This window comes from Mytilus californianus, unplaced genomic scaffold, assembly GCF_021869535.1.
Source record: "Mytilus californianus isolate M0D057914Y unplaced genomic scaffold, xbMytCali1.0.p SCAF_13, whole genome shotgun sequence".
NCBI lineage: Eukaryota > Metazoa > Mollusca > Bivalvia > Mytilida > Mytilidae > Mytilus > Mytilus californianus.
In genome coordinates, this window is record NW_026262615.1 from 34,134,462 (window position 1) to 34,155,236 (window position 20,775).

Here is a 20,775-nt window from a genome sequence, read left to right on the forward strand (position 1 = left end):
AAAGGACGATAACTGTGTACCCGGACCTAATAGGGTAGAAAAAGTTGACCAATCTTAATGAAACTTGGTATGACTAAAGCTTATTAAATTATAAGACTGCTTACAAAGTTTCATGGCAATAGGATATATATTATAGACAATATGACTAATTCTATATTGAACTTTGAGTGTTAAATTTAGACGTTAAAATTGAAAATTTTCAACTATCAACAATTGAGGCTTAAAAAATTAAAATATTGCAAAAAAATACTTTTGAAATGCCTTAATATATAATATATTATGTATTAAAAGCAATAGAGTACTCATTTGATTCATCAGACTTATCATAATTATTAAAAAGTCAAATTTATATGAGCCTGTGGCTAAAAATGGAGGTTTCCCAATGAAGGGGGGCCTTACATGAAGATGTAATATTTTCCAGCAATTTTAAATTTGTAAAGCTTTTTGGTTATAAATAATCCTTACATATGTATTTAATGTACTTTAAATGGAAAGAAAACTTACAAATAACATATCACATTAGCTTAAAAGGGTCTTAGGCCAAGTAAGACTGAAAATAATTTAGGGTCAATTTAGGCCGTATCACATATTTACATTTAAAAATGCATATTGAAGCTATATGAAATAAAATTTTGTGTCTTTTCTATCATTTCTATACTCAGGTGACATGATACAATAAATCTGAGCACAAAAAGACTCTTGCATTCAACTTTTTTTGCAGACAGTATGGTCTGATACAAAGATTTTTCACTTTTTAGTGAAAAACATGCATGCAATTTTAGTCTCAACAGGCTTATATTTGAACCACTTGCTATCCGACAGAAGAAAAGAAAGGTATTATGTGACATAAAACAGGTACAAAAGACATTGTTAAGTGCTTTTTATACAAATTTAGTGAGGTCTTTATAATGGACTTCAACTTTTATGTTCCAAGCTCCTCACATTTAACTTGATCCAAACAGGGCGTTAGACGAGGATCATATATACAACACATTTTGCGCATATTGTCTGAGATAATCTTCTTTTCTGTAGATTCAGAGTTCACAAATGAGTAATACAACTGGATTGAAACATAGAAACACAAATATTGACACATAAAAACCTGTCAGATAGAAAGTCAGAATGCCACTTATGCATCAAAATTGAAAAAGCTATGAAATGCTTATTTTGACCATAAAATGCCAAAATTGGTCATTTTTGCAGAAATTCTATCAAATAAAAGTTTAAATCCTTTAGTTTTATGCTATTTGATAAATTGACACCATCAAATCATTCAGGGAAGTTGCCAAAGTACAGATTCTATATTTCCTGATTTCACCTCTTAGGTCCGAGTACACAGTTATTTCGTAGTGCATTTCTTTTAGACAATAAATGGAAATTAAAAAAATCCCACCTGCGCTTTCTCAATAATATTTTTACAGTGTGTTGTACTACTTTTGGGACAAATTATATCAGAATTATAGAAAACTTCATCGGCTCTAACTCAAAATATGGACAATTTCATGCTAAGGGGGTCTTCAAATCTTTTGACAGCTTCCGATGTGCTAATTTTTAACATTTTTCAGCTGGACCAAATCACTACTTTACTTTAAAATTCATGACCCAAATTTTTTTACAGTGTCATTTCACCCCCCTACTTACTATTTGAGTCATAAAACATGGAGAAATAAATTCGGAAGGGGTATAAAAAAAATCGACAAGTAACACACTGTCCACACTAGGGACTATATTCGTGGACAACGAAAATCAAAGGACGATAACTGTGTACCCGGACCACAATTGGTAAAATTACTGACGAAACGACTGTATTTATGTCAAATAATAAAGTATGATGTCTGTTAGAAACGACTGTATTTATGTCAAATAATAAAGTATGATGTCTGTTAGAAATGACTGTATTTATGTCAAATAATAAAGAATGATGTCTGTTATTTTTTTCATTTTTCAGAGGCTGTTGAAGCCTTGTGGAGTTTATCTTTTGACCAGCAGATTCAGGCTGAGATTATAAATGATCCAGAGTGTGGAGTCATAGATACATTTGTCAAACTTTACAAATCTGCAGAGGATAAGGGGGTTAGGAGAATCTGTGGTAAAGCTCTCTGGACAATGAAAAATAGCTTGAAAAATTCTCAACATTACAAGAAAGTTGGTAAGTCTAGGTTAGGAGAAATTGTGAATGAGAAGATAGGAAAATTAATGCTTTGTGAATGAGAAGAAATGAGAATTAACTCATTGTGAATGAGAAGATATGAGAATTTACTCTTTGTGAATGAAAAGATAGGTGAATTTACTCTTTGTGAATGAAAAGATAGGATAATTTACTCTATGTAAATGAAAAGATATGAGAATTTACTCTTTGTGAATGAAAAGATATGAGAATTTACTCTTTGTGAATGAAAAGATAGGTGAATTACTCTTTGTGGATGAAAAGATAGGTGAATTACTCTTTGTGAATGAAAAGATATGAGAATTTACTCTTTGTGAATGAAAAGATAAGTGAATTTATATTTTGTGAATGAAAAGATAGGAGAATTTACTCTATGTAAATGAAAAAATATGAGAATTTACTCTTTGTGAATGAAAAGATATGAGAATTTACTCTTTGTGAATGAAAAGATAGGTGAATTAACTCTTTGTGGATGAAAAGATAGGTGAATTTACTCTTTGTGAATGAAAAGATATGAGAATTTATTCTTTGTGAATGAAAAGATAGGTGAATTTACTCTTTGTATATGAAAAGATAGGAGAATTTACTCTATGTTAATGAAAAGATAGGAGAATTTACTCTTTGTGAATGAAAAGATAGGTGAATTTACTCTTTGTGAATGAAAAGATAGGAGAATTTACTCTATGTTAATGAAAAGATATGAGAATTTACTCTTTGTTAATGAAAAGATAGGTGAATTTACTCTTTGTGAATGAAAAAATAGGAGAATTTACTCTATGTTAATGAAAAGATATGAGAATTTACTCTTTGTGAATGAAAAGATATGAGAATTTACTCTTTGTGAATGAAAAGGTAGGTGAATTTACTCTTTGTGAATGAAAAGATATGAGAATTTACTCTTTGTGAATGAAAAGATAGGTGAATTTACTCTTTGTGAATGAAAAGATATGAGAATTTACTCTATGTTAATGAAAAGATAGGAGAATTTACTCTTTGTGAATGAAAAGATATGATAATTTACTCTTTGTGAATGAAAAGATAGGAGAATTTACTCTTTGTGAATGAAGAGATAGGAGAATTTACTCTATGTTAATGAAAAGATAGAATTTACTCTTTGTGAATGAAAAGATAGGAGAATTTACTCTTTGTGAATGAAAAGATAGGACAGTAGATTGTAATTTTATTCTAAAATAAGGAATTTAATTTGCCTGCAAGTAAATAATCACATAATACACCAGCTGTGATAATATCTGATTTGTTGAGGGTTTTTATATTCTTTGTGTATTATTTTTAAGCATGTTATAATAAAAAAAGCCAATATTTTGTATCCTATTGTGATACTGAAGGTACAAATCTTTTAAACATTTTTTTTTTGTAAATCAGGAGAAGAATTCAGCTTTTTACCAGTAACACCAAGGGAATCAGAACAACGTGACACTCACGTCATGATCAGTTATAACTGGGGACATCAGAGTATAGTGAAGGAGATCTGTGGTCAGTTACGTAACAATGGAATCAAGGTCTGGATGGATATTGATGATATGCATGGATCTACACTCCAGGCCATGGCTAATGCCGTAGAGAATGCTGACATTGTTTTAGTATGCTATTCACAGAATTATAAAAACAGTGATAACTGTAGAGCAGGTTAGATCAGCATACCCTATTACTGGAAATTAATACTGCAACATGATCTGTGTTAACTAGCAATTCAAAACAATTGATTTTGCAATAGTGTACAGCAGATTTTGATCTGTGTAACCTGTTGCATCAGCCATACTGATAGCCTGTAATTATAAGCATCTTAATCAAGAATTATCCTAAGTCAAATATGCTTCAAAGCAGTTTTACAAAAAATTGCACATATTTATTTAATTTTTATACTCTTTGGTTTAAACTATTATTTTCAAATAAATTATCACATGTTCTGGTATACATCAGTCTTGTATCTTCTTCGTAAATTCCTCAGCATCCGAGCACCTGTGTTACACGGTAGTAAAAAAATAAAAACCTTATCTTTAAAATAAATATTATAAAAGAAAAGGTGGTAAGGGATATATTTAAAGCAGGCCATTATTTATCTTTTTATTATATGTTGAACAGACATTAGCTATGGTAAGATACTTTAAAATAATGCTAAAATCAGGTTTATACATGATACATATGATAGTGTCTTCAACCTGTGGTCCTAATCTTAACTTAGATTCTCAACCCTTATCTGATATGTAATTTCAATATTAGGTTTAGTATTCTAATTTTTGAAAATAAAATGTAAAATATACAGCCATAAGAATTTGTGCCCATTGGGTTAACATCACCTCATACAGTCTTAATCTTCTTTTGCATCAATATTCTCTGAGTATGTAGTCTATAGCACAGATCTCTACTGAGGTTTTTGATTTGAATTTTTGTCTCAGGACTATAGTTCATTTCTTGCAGTCTATAATTATTTGGATAATTAATGTCTGGTTCACTTTGAATATTTCTTTCCATTTGTTGTATCCTACAGGGTGTATGATGAGTTTTTTCAGCTCTGGGATAATTTTTTGCTGTTTTTCATTTAAAGCTGGGCACCTGAGTAAGAAGTGTTCTAGAGTTACTATTTCCAGATGACACAGAGTACAATTTGTTCATTCTTGTTCCCTTTTGAATTTCTGTTTGTCACATTCTAAAAGGTATGTACCTGTGAGTAATCTGGCTTTGATTTGTGCCTTTTTTACCTTGTATGTAACTGATGATTTCCATACTGGGTGAGTCTGATGTATTTTGAGCTTTGTTTTATTGCAGAATTTAAGAGTGTTTTTTCTTTCATTTTGGCTTGTAGCTTACATGTCCCTTAACGGCTGTGGCTGAGATGACAATCAGCTGTCTTTCCATTAAAGTTCTTATTTTAGTGTTTTCACTTACTAGGATGGAATATAGCAAGCTAAGTTGTCTCTTATGAAGTTCTGCTTCAATTGGTATGGTGCCAATAAGCATATATACAGCTGTTGAAGTTCTTATTGGAAGGGATTGGAAGCATCTAATAGTTTTGATGTGGAATTGTCTTAATTCTCCTATTTGCGTTTAATTCAGAGGTAGTATTTCCAGGCCATATCACATTTCACTTGTATATTCAAAACATAGAGGGAATATTCATAAGTAATTTAACCTGCATTAACCAAACACCTGTCTAATACAAACCAAAAGGAGATAGACATATACAGGTTCACTGTATTTTATTTCTATTTTCAGAGGCAGAGTATGCATTCCAACTGAAAAAGAAGGTTATACCATTAAAGATGGAGAAAGCATACAAAGCCGATGGATGGCTTGGGTTTATTATTGGTGCCAAATTATTTTATGACTTCAGTGGAAAATATCCATTTGAAAAGAAAGTGACAGAACTGATAAATGAAGTTCAGAGTTCATTACAAAATATGAAGGGTGTCACAATCCAAGTGCCAAATGCAGAGGTCCAAGTTCAAGTTATAGTAAGTCTGTTTTCTTTTAGGAGAGTCTGTATAAAGGGTTCTTCAATTCTTTTTTCCTTATTTTTTTGTACCATTTTTCTCTATTCTTTTTTATTGTTTTCTCCACTATTCACCATTCTTTATGTTTTAGCACTCCTTTATTCTTTGTCTCTATTTTTTTTTTGCACATTTTTCTCCATTTTTAATTTTTTGTTTGCCCTTTATTCTGCATGTTTTGCCCATTATTACATGTATTCTATTCTGTAAACCCCTTCCGGACCCTCTTTTAGAGCTTACTGGATATGTTAGATTACTGAAATCTATCTCAATTTTAATATTTTTTGGGGAATAAAACTCTTGTAACTTAATGATGTTTCATAGAAAATAGTTTTTGGGTAAAGATTGCATGAAATTCTAGCAAAACCCTATGGTACTGACTTGATATCTAAATCTTCCAAGGTTTATCACTACTTTTGAGATACACAAAATATAGTGCATTGATCATAACATTCTATACATCCTATCCATGGACATTTCCAGAAATTTATCAATGAAATAAATGCTCAGATATTCAAGTTACAAAATGATGCTATACTTGTTAAGAAAATTACATAACTTTTGCAAGATGCAGGAATCTAAAATCTGTTCTAAAAATATCAATGATGTCATTGTTAAAGTAATCTATAAAAATTGGAGTTATCTTCCTTTGTCCAGATTAGTAGTTAAATCAACAACAACCAATGCTAAATATACAATGCAATATATAATTTACTTCTCACTGATAAATTAAAGCAATCTTTACCCTTCAGTGCTTACAAGCACTTTGATTGATTTTTCCTTGTGGTCAAGGTTTTTCATGATGCCAAGGTTTGGTTTAATAGTAATGTTTAGTGTTGGAATTCTGGTAATATTTTTGTGCAAAAAGACCTATATAGTTGCTGAAGTCCTTCGACTCTGGTGGATGGTTCTATCATTGGCAATCGTACCACATCTACTCATTTTTATCAGACTTTATATACTGTAGAGGAAGTGATTTTTGTCCAAAAATTTCCTTGTGGACCACACGGCTGAGCAGCTCTTAGTTTCATTCAGTTTTATTTAATTCAGAATCTGTCTCAGTTGTATCTACTTGTTGTAAATATTCCTATTAATTGTTTTAGCCCCAACAATCAGCATCAACAACATCAGCGGCAGCCTCAGTACCTGTTTCTAGAACAAAATCATCAGATGTTGAGAAAGTGAAGAAATGGTCACCTCAGCATGTTGGAAAATGGCTGGATAAAAATCAGTTACCAAGGTATTTAAGTATATATCAGCTTTTCAGGATGAATAAAGTTAATAAAATTATTTAATTAAATATAAAGAAAATATTTTTTTGGACATTTTCCATTTCAGACAAGAATGCATGTGTTGTTGTGCTAAGCTTACACCTTTTTGTAATTGAAATTATCCAGAAACAGAAAGTAGGTGACTGACAGATCTGAAAAGCACACACAGGAGCCTCCTCATGGGTTTTTTGATTATTTTTAAATACTATACCCCCACTATAGGAATAAGGGCATAATAGCATTCATCTTGTCCATTTGTCTGTTCGTCCTACAAATATTTCCATCATACTTTTCTCAAAAACTACTTACAGTAACAGAACAACTTCATATTTGGTAAGCAGCAATGATGAGTTGTAACTTGTGAGCAGTAACAGAATAACTTCATATTTGGTAAGCAGCAATGATGAGTTGTAACTTGTTAGCTTTTTTTTAGGATCTGTCAGATACCAAGTACCTGTTTTCCTATACATTGAATTTTTTAATATGGTGAATAAATATAAATTTTACTACAATACACAATGACGTCATATTAGGTCAGCAGCTCAACAGTGATGAGTTGTATTACCTGAGTGAGGCCCCTCATGGGGGTGTCCAAGTTATCACATAATCACAAATTTTTATCCAATATAATCACATAATCATTAATTATTTTTTTAAACAAGATAATCAAATAATCAAAAATACAGTCCTAGATTATCAAATATTCAAATAATCATGAAATATTTGGTCTGGTAATCAAATAATCACTATAAAAATGGCCAAGTATTCAAATAATAAAAAAACCCATGAGGAGGCTCCTGTGTGTGCTTTTCAGATCTGTCAGTCACCTACTTTCTGTTTCTGGATAATTTCAATTACAAAAAGGTGTAAGCTTAGCACAACAACACATGCATTCTTGTCTGAAATGGAAAATGTCCAAAAAAATATTTTCTTTATATTTAATTAAATAATTTTAAGAAGTTTCCTTTCGAGTTAGATGCTTCAAAATCGGAAAATGGTAGAGCAGGTGAGCTATTGATAAATTGTGCAAACAGTTGATTTCAATGTAAAGAAAAAGATTTTGAAATAGGTACAGTGTTCTCCCCAGGTATTTCATATAGCATCCTGGTAAACAGAGAAATTTGAAATATACCATTAATAGCATCACATCCATAACACAATCTACTGTGGATTCATAATTATTCGTTGGATACCAATTTTCGTGGGTTTCGTGGGTACAGTTTAACAACGAATTCAAATGTTCAACGAATTACAAATTTTCTAAAGGCGTGGTATGCAGAGATCGGCAAAATCACGAAATCAGATATCCACGAAAATGCAAGTTTTTCTCAATCCACGAAAATTGATACCCACGAAAATAAATGAATCCACAGTATAAGAAAGTCATTTCAAATAGCATCACATTCAAGAAATATAGCATCACATTACCATGATGATAAAAAGCCCTGGGGAGAACACTGAGGTATTGACGTTTAAGGATGTTCGCTACTCTGTTTCAAAATAACAAGATTTCTAAAGGACTGTTATAAATTGATAGTATATTAACAAAGGAACTAAAAAAGCAGAAAAAAATGAAGGGTCTGTGTGCTTGTTTTTGAGATATAAGCCATTGAAAATTTGGCAGGAAATGATTCTCTCTAGATTTTTCATACTTTTAACATTGTCCGCTTTTCTCTTTTAAAAGCTATGAAAAAATAACAAGGATTTTATAAGATTTTCAAATATGGCTTTTAAAACTATATGAAATAAAATAATGAAAAGAAAAGTAGGGGTCAGTGGACAAAATTATTTAATGGCAAAACATGGATAAAACCAGAGGATTCCGAAAATCTGGCAAAAATTCAAAAACAAGAGGAGCGAACATCCTTAATTCTAACTTTAAATCTATGAAATATGAAAATTGAGGATATGTAGTCAATACTAGGTCAAAGGGGAGGTAACTCTAATTCCATATCTATTCTTTTCCTATTAGACAAGATAAATCTGCAAAGGTTTACATATGAAAACCCAACTAAGGAGCCCACATAGAATATTTACAAATTTGAAAATAAGACTTTACTTTGATAAAAGAAATGAAAATATATGTCCATAGGTTCTACAGAATTATTTATTTTACACTTCTATTTTAGGGCATTTAAGCAATTAAACACATGCAATATATCTCTGTTCTAATTAATGATTTTATATACCATGGTATATTATGAGACATTTTAAGTCTTAGACATCTGTAACCACAAATCTAAATTTATTAATATTAAAAGGAGGTTACATGTAAAGGTGGTACTATAATTGTTATGAAATATTTGTGGTAAGTAATTAAAAAAAAAGAAATTTGCTATAATGGTATATAGAATGTACACAATATTTTAATATGTTTTGCCAGGAATTTACTTGGAAGCTTGAGTGGACTAGAAATATCCTTCTTACATGTATTATTTCAGGTCTTATCATGGTATATAGCAGGCACATAATATTTCATTTTATCTTTACAGGAACTTAATGGGAAGATTGAGTGGACTAGAAATAGCCTTCTTACATGTTCTAGTTCAGGAAGTAAGTAATAATACCATCTATAGCTAGTTAAGATTGAGGAATCTCAAAATCAAATACATGTTCTCTCTTATTCTTATCACATACATGTGGGTTTCTTCTGCAAAGTATTAGTATTGTAACTGATTGATGCTGTTGTGTTTGGTCAGTGTTATGCCCCTTGAAGTAAATGCATTTATATATATAACTATTTAAATTGTAAACCTACCCCTACATATTTCAATAGACCAGTTTTTGGTACTACTGTAAATTCAGAAATTATTGCGAGGTTTTTATTATTGAGAATAATTCTATTGGGTGATAATCGCAATAATGAGAACTCGCATTCTGATATCTGATACAATAAGTGTATGCAGATTTTCCTGAAATCGCAATAATAAATCTCACATTTTTGTCCTTTCTTCAAAAATTGCAATAATAAATGCACGTAATAATTTCTGAATTTACAGTTATTAACATTTTGACTTTGCATTTATTAAGCTGCATTGGAGTGGTGTTTGGAAAGAGATTTAAGGAGTGTAATGTTGCTCAACACTAAAAACTGAGCTGAATTGTATTTTTTTTATTCTTTTATGTTTTTAATATTTTTTTTCCTATTAGAATATAGAGAAATGATCTTTTTCTAATTTTAGGGGCCAAACATACAGAATATGATACTTATAAATTTTGCGTTTTTTTTTTCTTTTTCAAGCTGCATTTGATTTATTTTATTAAAAAAAATCGTAAGATTGATAAGTGCTTTTCGTTAATCTGTCATCAAATTTTCATCAGGTTTTTAGTTTCTAAGCTATCAGGAGCTAGTTTTTGAATTTCCATCAAATAATGAAGTTTTATCTCAAAAGATTTTGTGTGTTTAGCTCACCTGGCCAAAAACCCAAGTGAGCTTTTCTCATCACTTGGCTTCTTTGTCCGTCATTTGTTCACTTTTACAAAAATTTTCTACTCTGAAACTGCTGGGCAAGATTTAACCAAACTTCACCACCGTCATTTTTGGGGTATCTAGTTTAAAAAGTGTGTCTAATGTCAACCAAGATTAATGACATGGCTAAAAATATAACATAGGGGTAAAATGCAGGTTTGGTCTATTATCTTGAAAACCACTTTAAAAAGAGAAAATCTGACAGTGGCAGAAATGTTGAGTTTTACCTGCTGTCCATTTACGCAAAAACTGTCAGACGACTTCTTATAGGAGTTAAAGTTTTAAATGTCAAATTTTATCTATTTTTTCAATTTTGTTTTTTTTTTATGAAAACTATAATAGATACAGAGAAATTTTTATTTGGAAAAATGATCGGCAATGACAAGATTTTCAAATAAGTCAACATGGCTGGAATCATTAGATAACTCCTTATTGCAGTTATTGATCTTTAATGATGATTTTTTACCAATTTTTGGCTTTTTTGCCCATTAACTTTAAAACTATAGATATAAAGAAACTTCAAAAAGCCATAATGATCAACATGTCAAGATCTACAAATAAATCAACATAACCCAAATCATCAGTTGACTCCTTATTGAAGTTATTGCCCTTTAAGGATGTTCGCTACTCTGTTTCGAAATAACAAGCTTTTTAAAAGACTGTTATAAATTGGTAGTATATAAATAAAGGAACTACAAAAGCAGAAAAAAATGAAGGGTCCGTGTGCTTGTTTTCGAGATATAAGCCATTGAAAATTTGGCGGGAAATGATTCTCTCTAGATTTTTCATACATTTAACACTGGCACCTTTTTTCTTTCAAAAACTATGAAAAAATTACAAGGATTTTATAAGATTTTCAAAGGTGGCATTTTAAACTATATGTAATCAAATTATGAAAAGAAAAGTAGGCGTTAGTGGGCCAATTTTTTTAATGGCACTACATGGATAAAACCAGAGGATTCCAAATATCTGATAAAAAGTCAAAAACCAGAGTAGCGATCATCCTTAATGACGATTTTTCCCAATTTTTAGCATTTTTGCCTTTTAATTTGAAAACTATAATAGATAAATAGAAACTTTATATAGCAAAAATGATCAGCAAGACAAGATCTACAAATATGTCAACATGACTGAAATTGCCCTTTCATGATGATATTTATCAAAATTTGGCTCTTGTTGAAGATGCCGGTGAGCGACACAGGCTCTTTAGAGCCTCTAATTTTCGGTTATTAAACTGCAATTGAAGGGGTGTTTATAAAGAAAACATTTATGAAAATCATGCCTTTTCCAAGCATTTCAAAACAAAGATATTTCCTAAACTCATGTTATTCATTACAAACATATTTTTAATATCTGTAATCATCTAGTTAACACCCACTACATACTTTATATCTATTTCAGTCACCTGATGTGTTTTACAAGACCATTGCAGATCAATTGAGTGTAAAAGACATTTTAACAATGGCCAAGCTCAGATTTGCATTGGAGGCACTGGATGTTGATATATAGAATAAAACACATAAATGACTTGGAATACTGATAAAAGTCTAAGCCATTTCAAAGTTTGATGTAGACGTGAGATAGATAAAACAAATCTGGAGTACGGTAGCTGACTGTGAAAAAATTACTGTGGATTTATTTAATTTCCTGGGTACCAATTTTCATGGATTAAGGAAATATTGTATTTTCGTCAATATTTGATTTTTGTCTCGCCTTGACAGAGTCAAAAAGCGAGACATGGGTATGCTGTTTCCGGCGTTGGCGGCAGCGTCAACAATGTATTAGTTTGTGATTAGGTCTAATTTAAGGTGAACCACTAGTGGTTGGTCAATGATACTTGGTACACAGTTGTATTAGCACTGGCACATCTCATTTCCCGAAAGATTATTTGGCCTTGCCCCTCAGTCATGGTCTATTGACTTTGAAACTTTTGCTTAGTTTATATGTATTAGTTTGTGATTATGTCAGTTTATGGGGAACCACTAGTGGTAAGTCAATGATATTTGGTATGCAGTTGTATAAGCATTGGCATATCTCATTTCATCCGTCCCCCTCAGTCATGGTCTATTGACTTTAAAACTTTTGCTTAGTTTACATGTATTAGTTTGTGATTAGGTCAGTTGAAGGGGAACCACTAGTGGTAGGTCAATGATATTTGGTATGCAGTTGTATAAGCATTGGCATATCTCATTTCCATGGGGTATATTTGGTCCCGTGTCCGCAGTCATGGTTTATTGACTTTGAAACTTTTGCTTTGTTTACATGTATTAGTTTGTGATTAGGTCAGTTCAAGGGGAACCATTAGTGGTATGCAATTGTATAAGCATTAGCACATCTCATTTCCATGGAGAATATTTGGTCCTGCCACCTCAGTCATTGTCTATTTACTGAAACTTTTGCTTAGTTTACATGTATTAGTTTGTGATTAGATCAGTTTAAGATGAACCGCTAATGTTAAGTCAATGATATTTGGTATGCAAATTTATTGGCATTTGCAAGTCTCGTTTCCATGGAGATCATAAAGCCCCACCCCCTCATCATGTTTCATTGACTTTGAAACTTTTACATAGTTTACAAGTTAATGTTTGTGTTTAGGTTTGTTGAAAGGGAACGACTTATGATAAGCCTATGGTATTTAGTATGCAGTTGTATTAGCATTGGCACATCTCATTTCCATGGAGATTGTTTTGCCATGTACCTTCAGTCATGGTTCATTGACTTTGAATATTTGCATAACTTACATGTTAAAGTATTGCTATTTTAATTTCAACAATTGCATTATCAAAAGTACAAAAAGGCGAGACATATCTCTGTGTTAACAGTTTATGTGGTTTTACCAAAGTCTGTATAAAAGCCTTTAGAAAATATGTACTTCTTTGAACATTTAAATTTGTGGTTCACCTGTACCAACGAAATCAACAAAAAAGGGTATACCGTGAATAATAATAAATCCACAGTACATGAGAATATTGTGTAATGGTGAAGGTTCATATCTGTTGTTAGTGTCTGTATCAATTCTCATCCATGTCATTTATTTTTATTAGGACTTTTTTGGTTTGTCTATAGTCTTAATTCTTGCAAAGAGGGGATTATGATAATTAAATAGACTATCCTGTTGTATGTTGGTACAGAGACATGTGATACGTCAAGACAGACAATTGTTTTTGTAGGAAATGTTTAAGACTTTAATGTAGTAGTTTTATATCTATTTAATATTAATGTACCGGTAGGAATTTCATATCTTGAATTTTTAGAGAGACTACTTTTTAACCAATTTCATTCTTAAATGTCTTCAGATCACAATTATTTAAAACTTTTTTTGTTTCTTTCCTGCTTATGTTTACCTACATATACACCAAAATTAAAGAGCTAACTTTAAAACATGTGATGATCAAATTAATAAAAGGTTTTTTGGCTTTTGACTTTTGTAATTGATTTTTTTCTATGAATTGTCTCCCTTATCTAACATGTAAAAATATCAATATCTATAAATCTTTTTTACTTTAATATGAATATTTGCTCCTGGATATGAAATAAACAACAATCAATCAATGTATAAATTTTAACATGGGAGATAATAGTGATTTATATGTTTATTCCTGCATCTCGAAAGTCGAAATCAGGTCTACTAATGACTTGACTCCGTCCAATCTTCCGTCTCCATCCATCTAAAAGACTTTGTGAAGAAAACTTTCGTCAAAGTTTTCTTGACTTCTATGAAAGAGAATGATTAAATATTTTGTCTGCCACTTGATACTGATGAGTTGAGGCGAGTAAGTAATTTTTACATCTGTCATGCAGCCACTGCCTGTTTGGCATAGTTGGAAATTTTACAACACTCATTGTACAAGGAAAAGATTTGTCAAACTTTTGTTGGCTTGTTTTTGAAAGAATTTTTTATTATTTCTGCACCTTTATAATGTTGAGTTGAAACAAGAAAGCAATTTTTACATCTACTGTGCAGCCACTTCCTGTTTGCCAATAGTTTGAAATTGGACAAGCAAAAGTTTCGTCAAAGTTCCTTGGCTTCAATGAAAGGGAATGATCAGTTAAGCTTCAGTATACATGTTACTTCAATCAATTACATATAGAAATAAACGCAGATCCAGTTCCTGTACTGGTCTTGTTTTCTTTGTTTCAAATTTCCACTTCAATAATTTTGTGGTAGGGGTGGGTAGCTGAGACATTCAATACCCCAACCTTTTCATATACTTTTCATATATTTTAGATATTTAAAAAAAAGATGCACCCTGTGAGTACTAAATTATACGATGTGTTTTTCTAGGTTATACTATTGCCAATTGAGTTTACCTAGCAATGACTAGTGGAGCTAGGTAGAGAGATATTGACCAAGTTTTATGTAAGTCAGCTGAAAATATAATGCTGTTAATTCCATTCAATCAAAACATTCCAATTTGGTCATTATTTAGCTTTAAATTCTCGTAAATAGAAGGTTCTTTGGCATGTTAACAATGTGACATTATAGGTACGCTTCCACTATCTAAAATAAACAACAGATATTTTGAAACGTTACTTATGCATCAGAATGAAATAAATTTTCACAAAAATAAGATTTTCAGGTGAAAAATTTAATTATTCTGTTTATTATTTTATAAAATCAAAAAGCAAAAAAAAAAATTTTAGTGTTCAAAATTAAGGCTTTTCTAAGTTGGAGACATTGGTAAATTCGGATTGTACCCCCTCAGAATGTCATCATCCAATAAAAATTGTCCAAACAAACAAATTGCATAAGAATGAAAGATTTCTTCTCTTATTGATATAGACCTCTACATAAATGTATTTTATGTCTAGATAACAAATTTGGAAAATGTAATGTTTACATGTCCATAGATACAAAAAAATAATCATGTCGTTTTTTCATGACCTAATTAAGATTTACATCTAGCTGATCTACAGTTGCATCATGTGTAAAGATATATCCATATTTGTATATTGGTCTTGTGATTTTTATTTATGCCTATCATGTAATGTCTTTATTTATATTTTATTGACAATAAATTATTAGATATCAAATATATGAAAATGTTTTTATTTATAACCTTAATTTTAAACAACGTTATACAATTTATATACTCAAAAAAGTGTTTTATTTTTTATTAATAAAACTTATATTTTTATTGTTTGTATTTTATTTATCTTCCTTGAATGAAGTTTACTTCACATAATATAAAAATAAGAAGATGTGGTATGATTGTCAATGAGACAACACTCTAGCAGACACCAAATAACATAAAAGTTAACAACAATAGGCATAAGCATTCATATTTTATGTTACTGGAGAGAAAGGACAAAGATAAGGGTTATCAGAAATAAAATATCGTGCTTATTGCAGTCAAACAGTACACATTTTCAATAAACCAGGAATTGAATTATAGTCCAAATAATATCACATATTGTAGCCTTAAAAAATATTTAATATCTTTTGTGGGAAAATGATACAAAATTTCCTTAATGATAAAAACATTTTATCAAAATTTCTGAACAATACATTAATTAGTAATGAAAGTGTAGGACATATAGCCATTAATTTACTTATAATCAAAGGAACTATTCCGGGCAGAATTAGTTTCATATCATTGAACAAATATATTATTTTGGGAAGATGATCCTTTATGCATATTTATTAACAACTGAACAACTTGAAAAAAGTTCAGATAAGTATTCAGGTGCAAGATTATTCATACACTTATATACCATCACCGTCATAGAATATTTGATTCTATTATAAATGGTAAGCCATGCTAACTGTTTAAACATAACTGATGAAGCATTCAAAATGATCATTACCTTTTGAAATCTTCCTGATAAATAAGATTTCAACCAATCAATAACATGATTAGCATGATACCAGAGGGACATTCAAACTCATAAGTCGAAAATAAACTTGACAACGCCATGGCTTAAAAAAGAAAAAGACAAACAGACAAACAATAATACAGCACAACATAGAAAACTAAAGACTAAGCAACACGAACCCCACCAAAAACGGGGGGTGATCTCAGGTGCTCCGGAAAGGTAAGCAGATCCTGCTTCCTATGTGGCACCGTCGTGTTGCTCATGTTTGTAGAAACCCGGTAATACGTCTAATTCGGTAGGTCACATTCGGGAAAGGGGGCGGGATTTTGGTTACGACATTAGGAAAAAATCCGCTGTTATCTGTGAAACTGATCTTCCCTAAAGGTCAACCAACTCGTGATGGCGTCCGTAAAACTTACGAAGGGATGATTTCAACTTCACCACTAGGAACTCTTGGTTTAATAGCTTCCTTGTGTGCAGTAACTCTCTATCAAGGAAATCATGAAAGGAAATAAAAGCCCTGGAATATTGTACCAACTGGGAGATATGAACTCCGTATGCAGAAGCATGACCTCATTTTCATGGTTCATTGATCAATATTGATTTTTTGTGTTTATGTAATTTTCAAATACTATCAGCAGTAGGTCAGCTAAATGTGGCGAATAGAATGATTGTTAAAGGTACATGTCAGTCTCGTAGGTTTCATCTGACCTTGACCTTATTTTCATGGGTCATTGGTCAGTGTTAAGTTTTTTGTGTTTTGGTCTGATTTTTTAAGTATCATAAGCAATAGGTCAACTATATTTGGTGTATGTTATAATTGTAAGGTGAACATGTCTGTCTGGCAGGTATAATCTATGCTTGACCTAATTTTCATGGTCCATTAATCAATGTTGAGTGTTTGTGTTTTTGTCTGTTTTTCGATTACCATAAGCAATAGGTCAACTATATTTGGTGTATGTAAAAATTGTAAGGTGAACATGTCTGTCTGACAGGACTTATCTGATCTTTACCTCATTGTCATTGATCTTTAAAAATGTTAATTTTATGTGATTTTTGTATTGAAACCTTTTTCAATCATAAGTGCTGGCTACTGGGCTAGTGCTAGCGAAACCTCCATCAGCAGTGTCATAAACCCATTGGTTGTAGAAATAAAACTTATCTAAGATACCACATAAACCCATTGGTTGTAAAAATAAAACTCATCTAAGATACCACATAAACCCAATGGTTGTAAAAATAAAACTCATCTTAGAAATCACATAAACCCAATGGTTGTAAAAATAAAACTCATCTAAGAAACCACATCAATGGTTGTAAAAAACAATCAGGGTAATATGGGAGTCTTTTCTCATCTTGTTCTGCAAATGAATGCAATTGATTTGTGCCGATTTTTACTGAAATGCAATTCGAATACGAAACTTTTCATCTAAAATTAACATGATTTTATCTTAAGCTGTAAATTTCTTTTACAAAAATAGAGAAAACTTTAGATGATCCATTTCTACTTGTTTTATAACTTATATATTTAGTTTCATTACAAATTATTTACAATAATTTTATCTTTTATTTTAGTCAGCAGGAACGCAAGTTGATTTAATTCTCTTTCATTTCCTGATAGCATTTTTGTAAGAGCTATCTGCTCATATTGTACTTGAACAATCTAACATTAAGTTCACTTTTTAGGTCTTTTGTGGACGAAACGTGCGCCTGGCTTACAACATTATAGGCCTTGTACCTTTAATGAGTTTGTTTTTTTAACCAATCGCATAAATACATCTAAAACCTTACATGTTAATATTATGATCAAAAAGTCTACAACTATGTTTTTTTTTATATTTGAATTATTATGTTTGATAGAGTAGAATAGCAAAACAAAGGATATGGGGTATGATATTAATCTATGACGCAAACTTAGTACATGCACAGCATAAAACACACAAAAAGCAAAGGAACCGCGCTTTTTTAGCAGTTCTTCATCTCTAAGTCACAGTGAGACCTTCAACACAGAGCAAAAATCCTCTCACCTTACTGCAAGTTTAATACGGTCCCTATCACCGGCTTGGGCGGAATTCTTTGCAAAAAAATAATTTCGATAGACTTTGAATGGAAAGAAAAGATAAAAATAATAATCTATTTTGAAAAGAATCCATACTAATATATAAGAAATAACACTGTTAGATATTCATAAAAATTTTCATCGTGATATACCCTTTTGCGTTGATGCTGCTTAAGGCATATACTTACCAGCTAACAATAAACAGATAGGTTACACGGATTCCTATATTTCATCTCACCAATTTGTCGTAAAACTCAAAGGCAAAAACTAGATATTATGGTTATTTGAGTTGTATCATATTTTGATAAAATAATCACTTATTTGTATTTAATGCTACAAAAATAATGCTATTTACGTCAAGATCAGATATTTAGAGAATGCATGTATTTTTGACACGTTCACAGATGCAAAAAAAGTTATTTCATGTTTGCAGGTCATTAAATTACTTGACACTTATTTTACCATTTGGCCTTTAGTTGACAGTTACGTCATTAACAAAAATATTTGATTTAAATGTATATCTATACCAATCATATGATACCTTTATCAACAATTTTTATCAAAAGTTTGATATCAAATACGTAATAATCTTTTTATATATAACCTTCATTATAAACAATGTTATACGATTTTTATACTATACCGCCATTGTTTTTTTCTCCCATTAGTCTTTGTTAAATTGGCATTGTTAAAAAAAAATGTGCAAAATTTATGTTTGTTTCAAATAAATAAATACTTGGCACGAGTAAAGTTTGATCCTGTCCAGTACTACAGTGAAAATTTCACATAACATTTCATTGCATGTAAGTTAAGAACCATAACTGAGTGAAGTAAACCAATCAAATTTTCTCGCCTTTGTTTCCTTTTTACAAACCTCAGTAACCATGTCACCTCAAGTTTCCACAATATGTAATAGAAACACAAAATAAAAAAGAATTGTGCTTTGAAACACCCAAGATGTATGTTGATGACGCAGAAATTTTTTTCTACAATGAAATGCAGGGTTAACTTTCTATATCTGTCAAATTCAAGGATATACTTTTTTCGACCCTTTTTCGTATGATACCTGATGTGACGTACTATGATTTGGTGGTATTACGCCTTAATAATTTGAAATTTATATTTATACACTTTTTCCCAGTTATTAATAAAAAAAAAAAAAAAAACTTTTTAATTATTAGAATTGAAATAAATTTATTGCAGTCAAACAACCTAAATATTAATCATTCTACTAGTTTATATATACCGTGGTATATTTCAAATAACAGTTAATGTAACAATACCCAAATTGCACCGAGTACCCAATCTCCACCTATTTTACATAAAAAGCGATGGGTATCTTATAGGAATTTTTAAGAGACTAAACAATTCGTAGTTTTATCATTTAAATATGAAGAAATAAAACAAAATATCAGTTATTCGATTTTAAAAATATGTATTTAAGCGTGGGTACAATTTAAATACTCCTCATCGCAGAATTTTTGATCGTTTGGAGGTCAGTTCTAACCCATTTTTCTGTGATTCAGTATGGATTCAAAAATAAATATGCAAAACTATAAATTGAGTAAGGGTGCATCTACAAAATGAATACAAATGGAAATTTTTGAATTTTTCTCAAATAAATGAAAGTGAAAAAAACTGTCAAAATAGGTGCGATTTGGGTACCCTCAAGTTACTGCTATTATTTTTTTATTATCATTTGAAAATGTTACGAAATATTACAATAAAACGTAGGATGCATATTTTCCGGGTATATAGGTATGTTTCGGTATCGCCATGCATCTTTTTTCCAGCTTCATACTTCTTTGTACCTAAGAGAATATCAATAATACTTGGTTTTATTTTAGGCTATCCGAAGAAGATACAATGTTTATCAAGTTGTAATGTCTGTCTGAAAAATTAAATATTACTAACTTTTTAATATCCCTTATGCCTTACTTAAAAGAATACATAGTGGTGTACTGCTCATTTCTTATGCAAAGCTGAAATGAGTTAAGATGTCTTCTACCATGATGTGCCTCTGGTAAGGTTTGGAAGAAGGTTTGTTTGGTCAAGATTCATTTATTGATCCCCTGTACAAATATACGAAATAAAATTCGTGTATGGATGATAAATTTTGAGTGCATTGGAGAACTTGCATAATTTTAAACCCTATTAGAGTTATTGGTCCACACTCATGGTTAGTCGCATGTAAAATACGAATTTTAAGTTGTGAGGTCAAGATCAAAACAATTTAAATTTACATACTCTTTGTATTCCTAAGTAGTTTGTTCTTCCCTCGCCCGGATTCGAACTAATGCTATATTGGGATATCGAAACAACACCACCTGCACTGTGTTCAGCGCTCTAGACCACTCGGCCACCTAGACTGAACAAAAAAAAATTCACTTTCGGTGGCCTAGTGTTACCTTTCCTCGTCAGTAGAATCTAGAGTTGTAACACAGTACATGATATATTAGGCATGAAGATGGAGTTGATTGCAG

The 20,775-nt window shown here is 31.0% G+C and overlaps 1 protein-coding gene across 2 annotated transcripts in view; it reads left to right on the forward strand.

Moving 5' to 3' along the window:
• Positions 1–20,775, forward strand: part of LOC127723543 (uncharacterized) — a 225,765-nt gene that overhangs the window by 10,903 nt on the left and 194,087 nt on the right. Inside the window, exons 5-10 of one of the 2 annotated variants that reach the window (XM_052230194.1) lie at positions 1,949–2,149; positions 3,551–3,814; positions 5,402–5,640; positions 6,780–6,916; positions 9,440–9,500; positions 11,818–12,452. In XM_052230194.1, the coding sequence (XP_052086154.1) occupies positions 1,949–2,149; positions 3,551–3,814; positions 5,402–5,640; positions 6,780–6,916; positions 9,440–9,500; positions 11,818–11,925 (1,010 nt within the window). In that variant the 3' untranslated portion in view covers positions 11,926–12,452. Of the gene's footprint in view, positions 1–1,948; positions 2,150–3,550; positions 3,815–5,401; positions 5,641–6,779; positions 6,917–9,439; positions 9,501–11,817; positions 12,453–20,775 lie in introns of those variants that run through there. The other variant, XM_052230195.1, reaches the window with a different exon arrangement.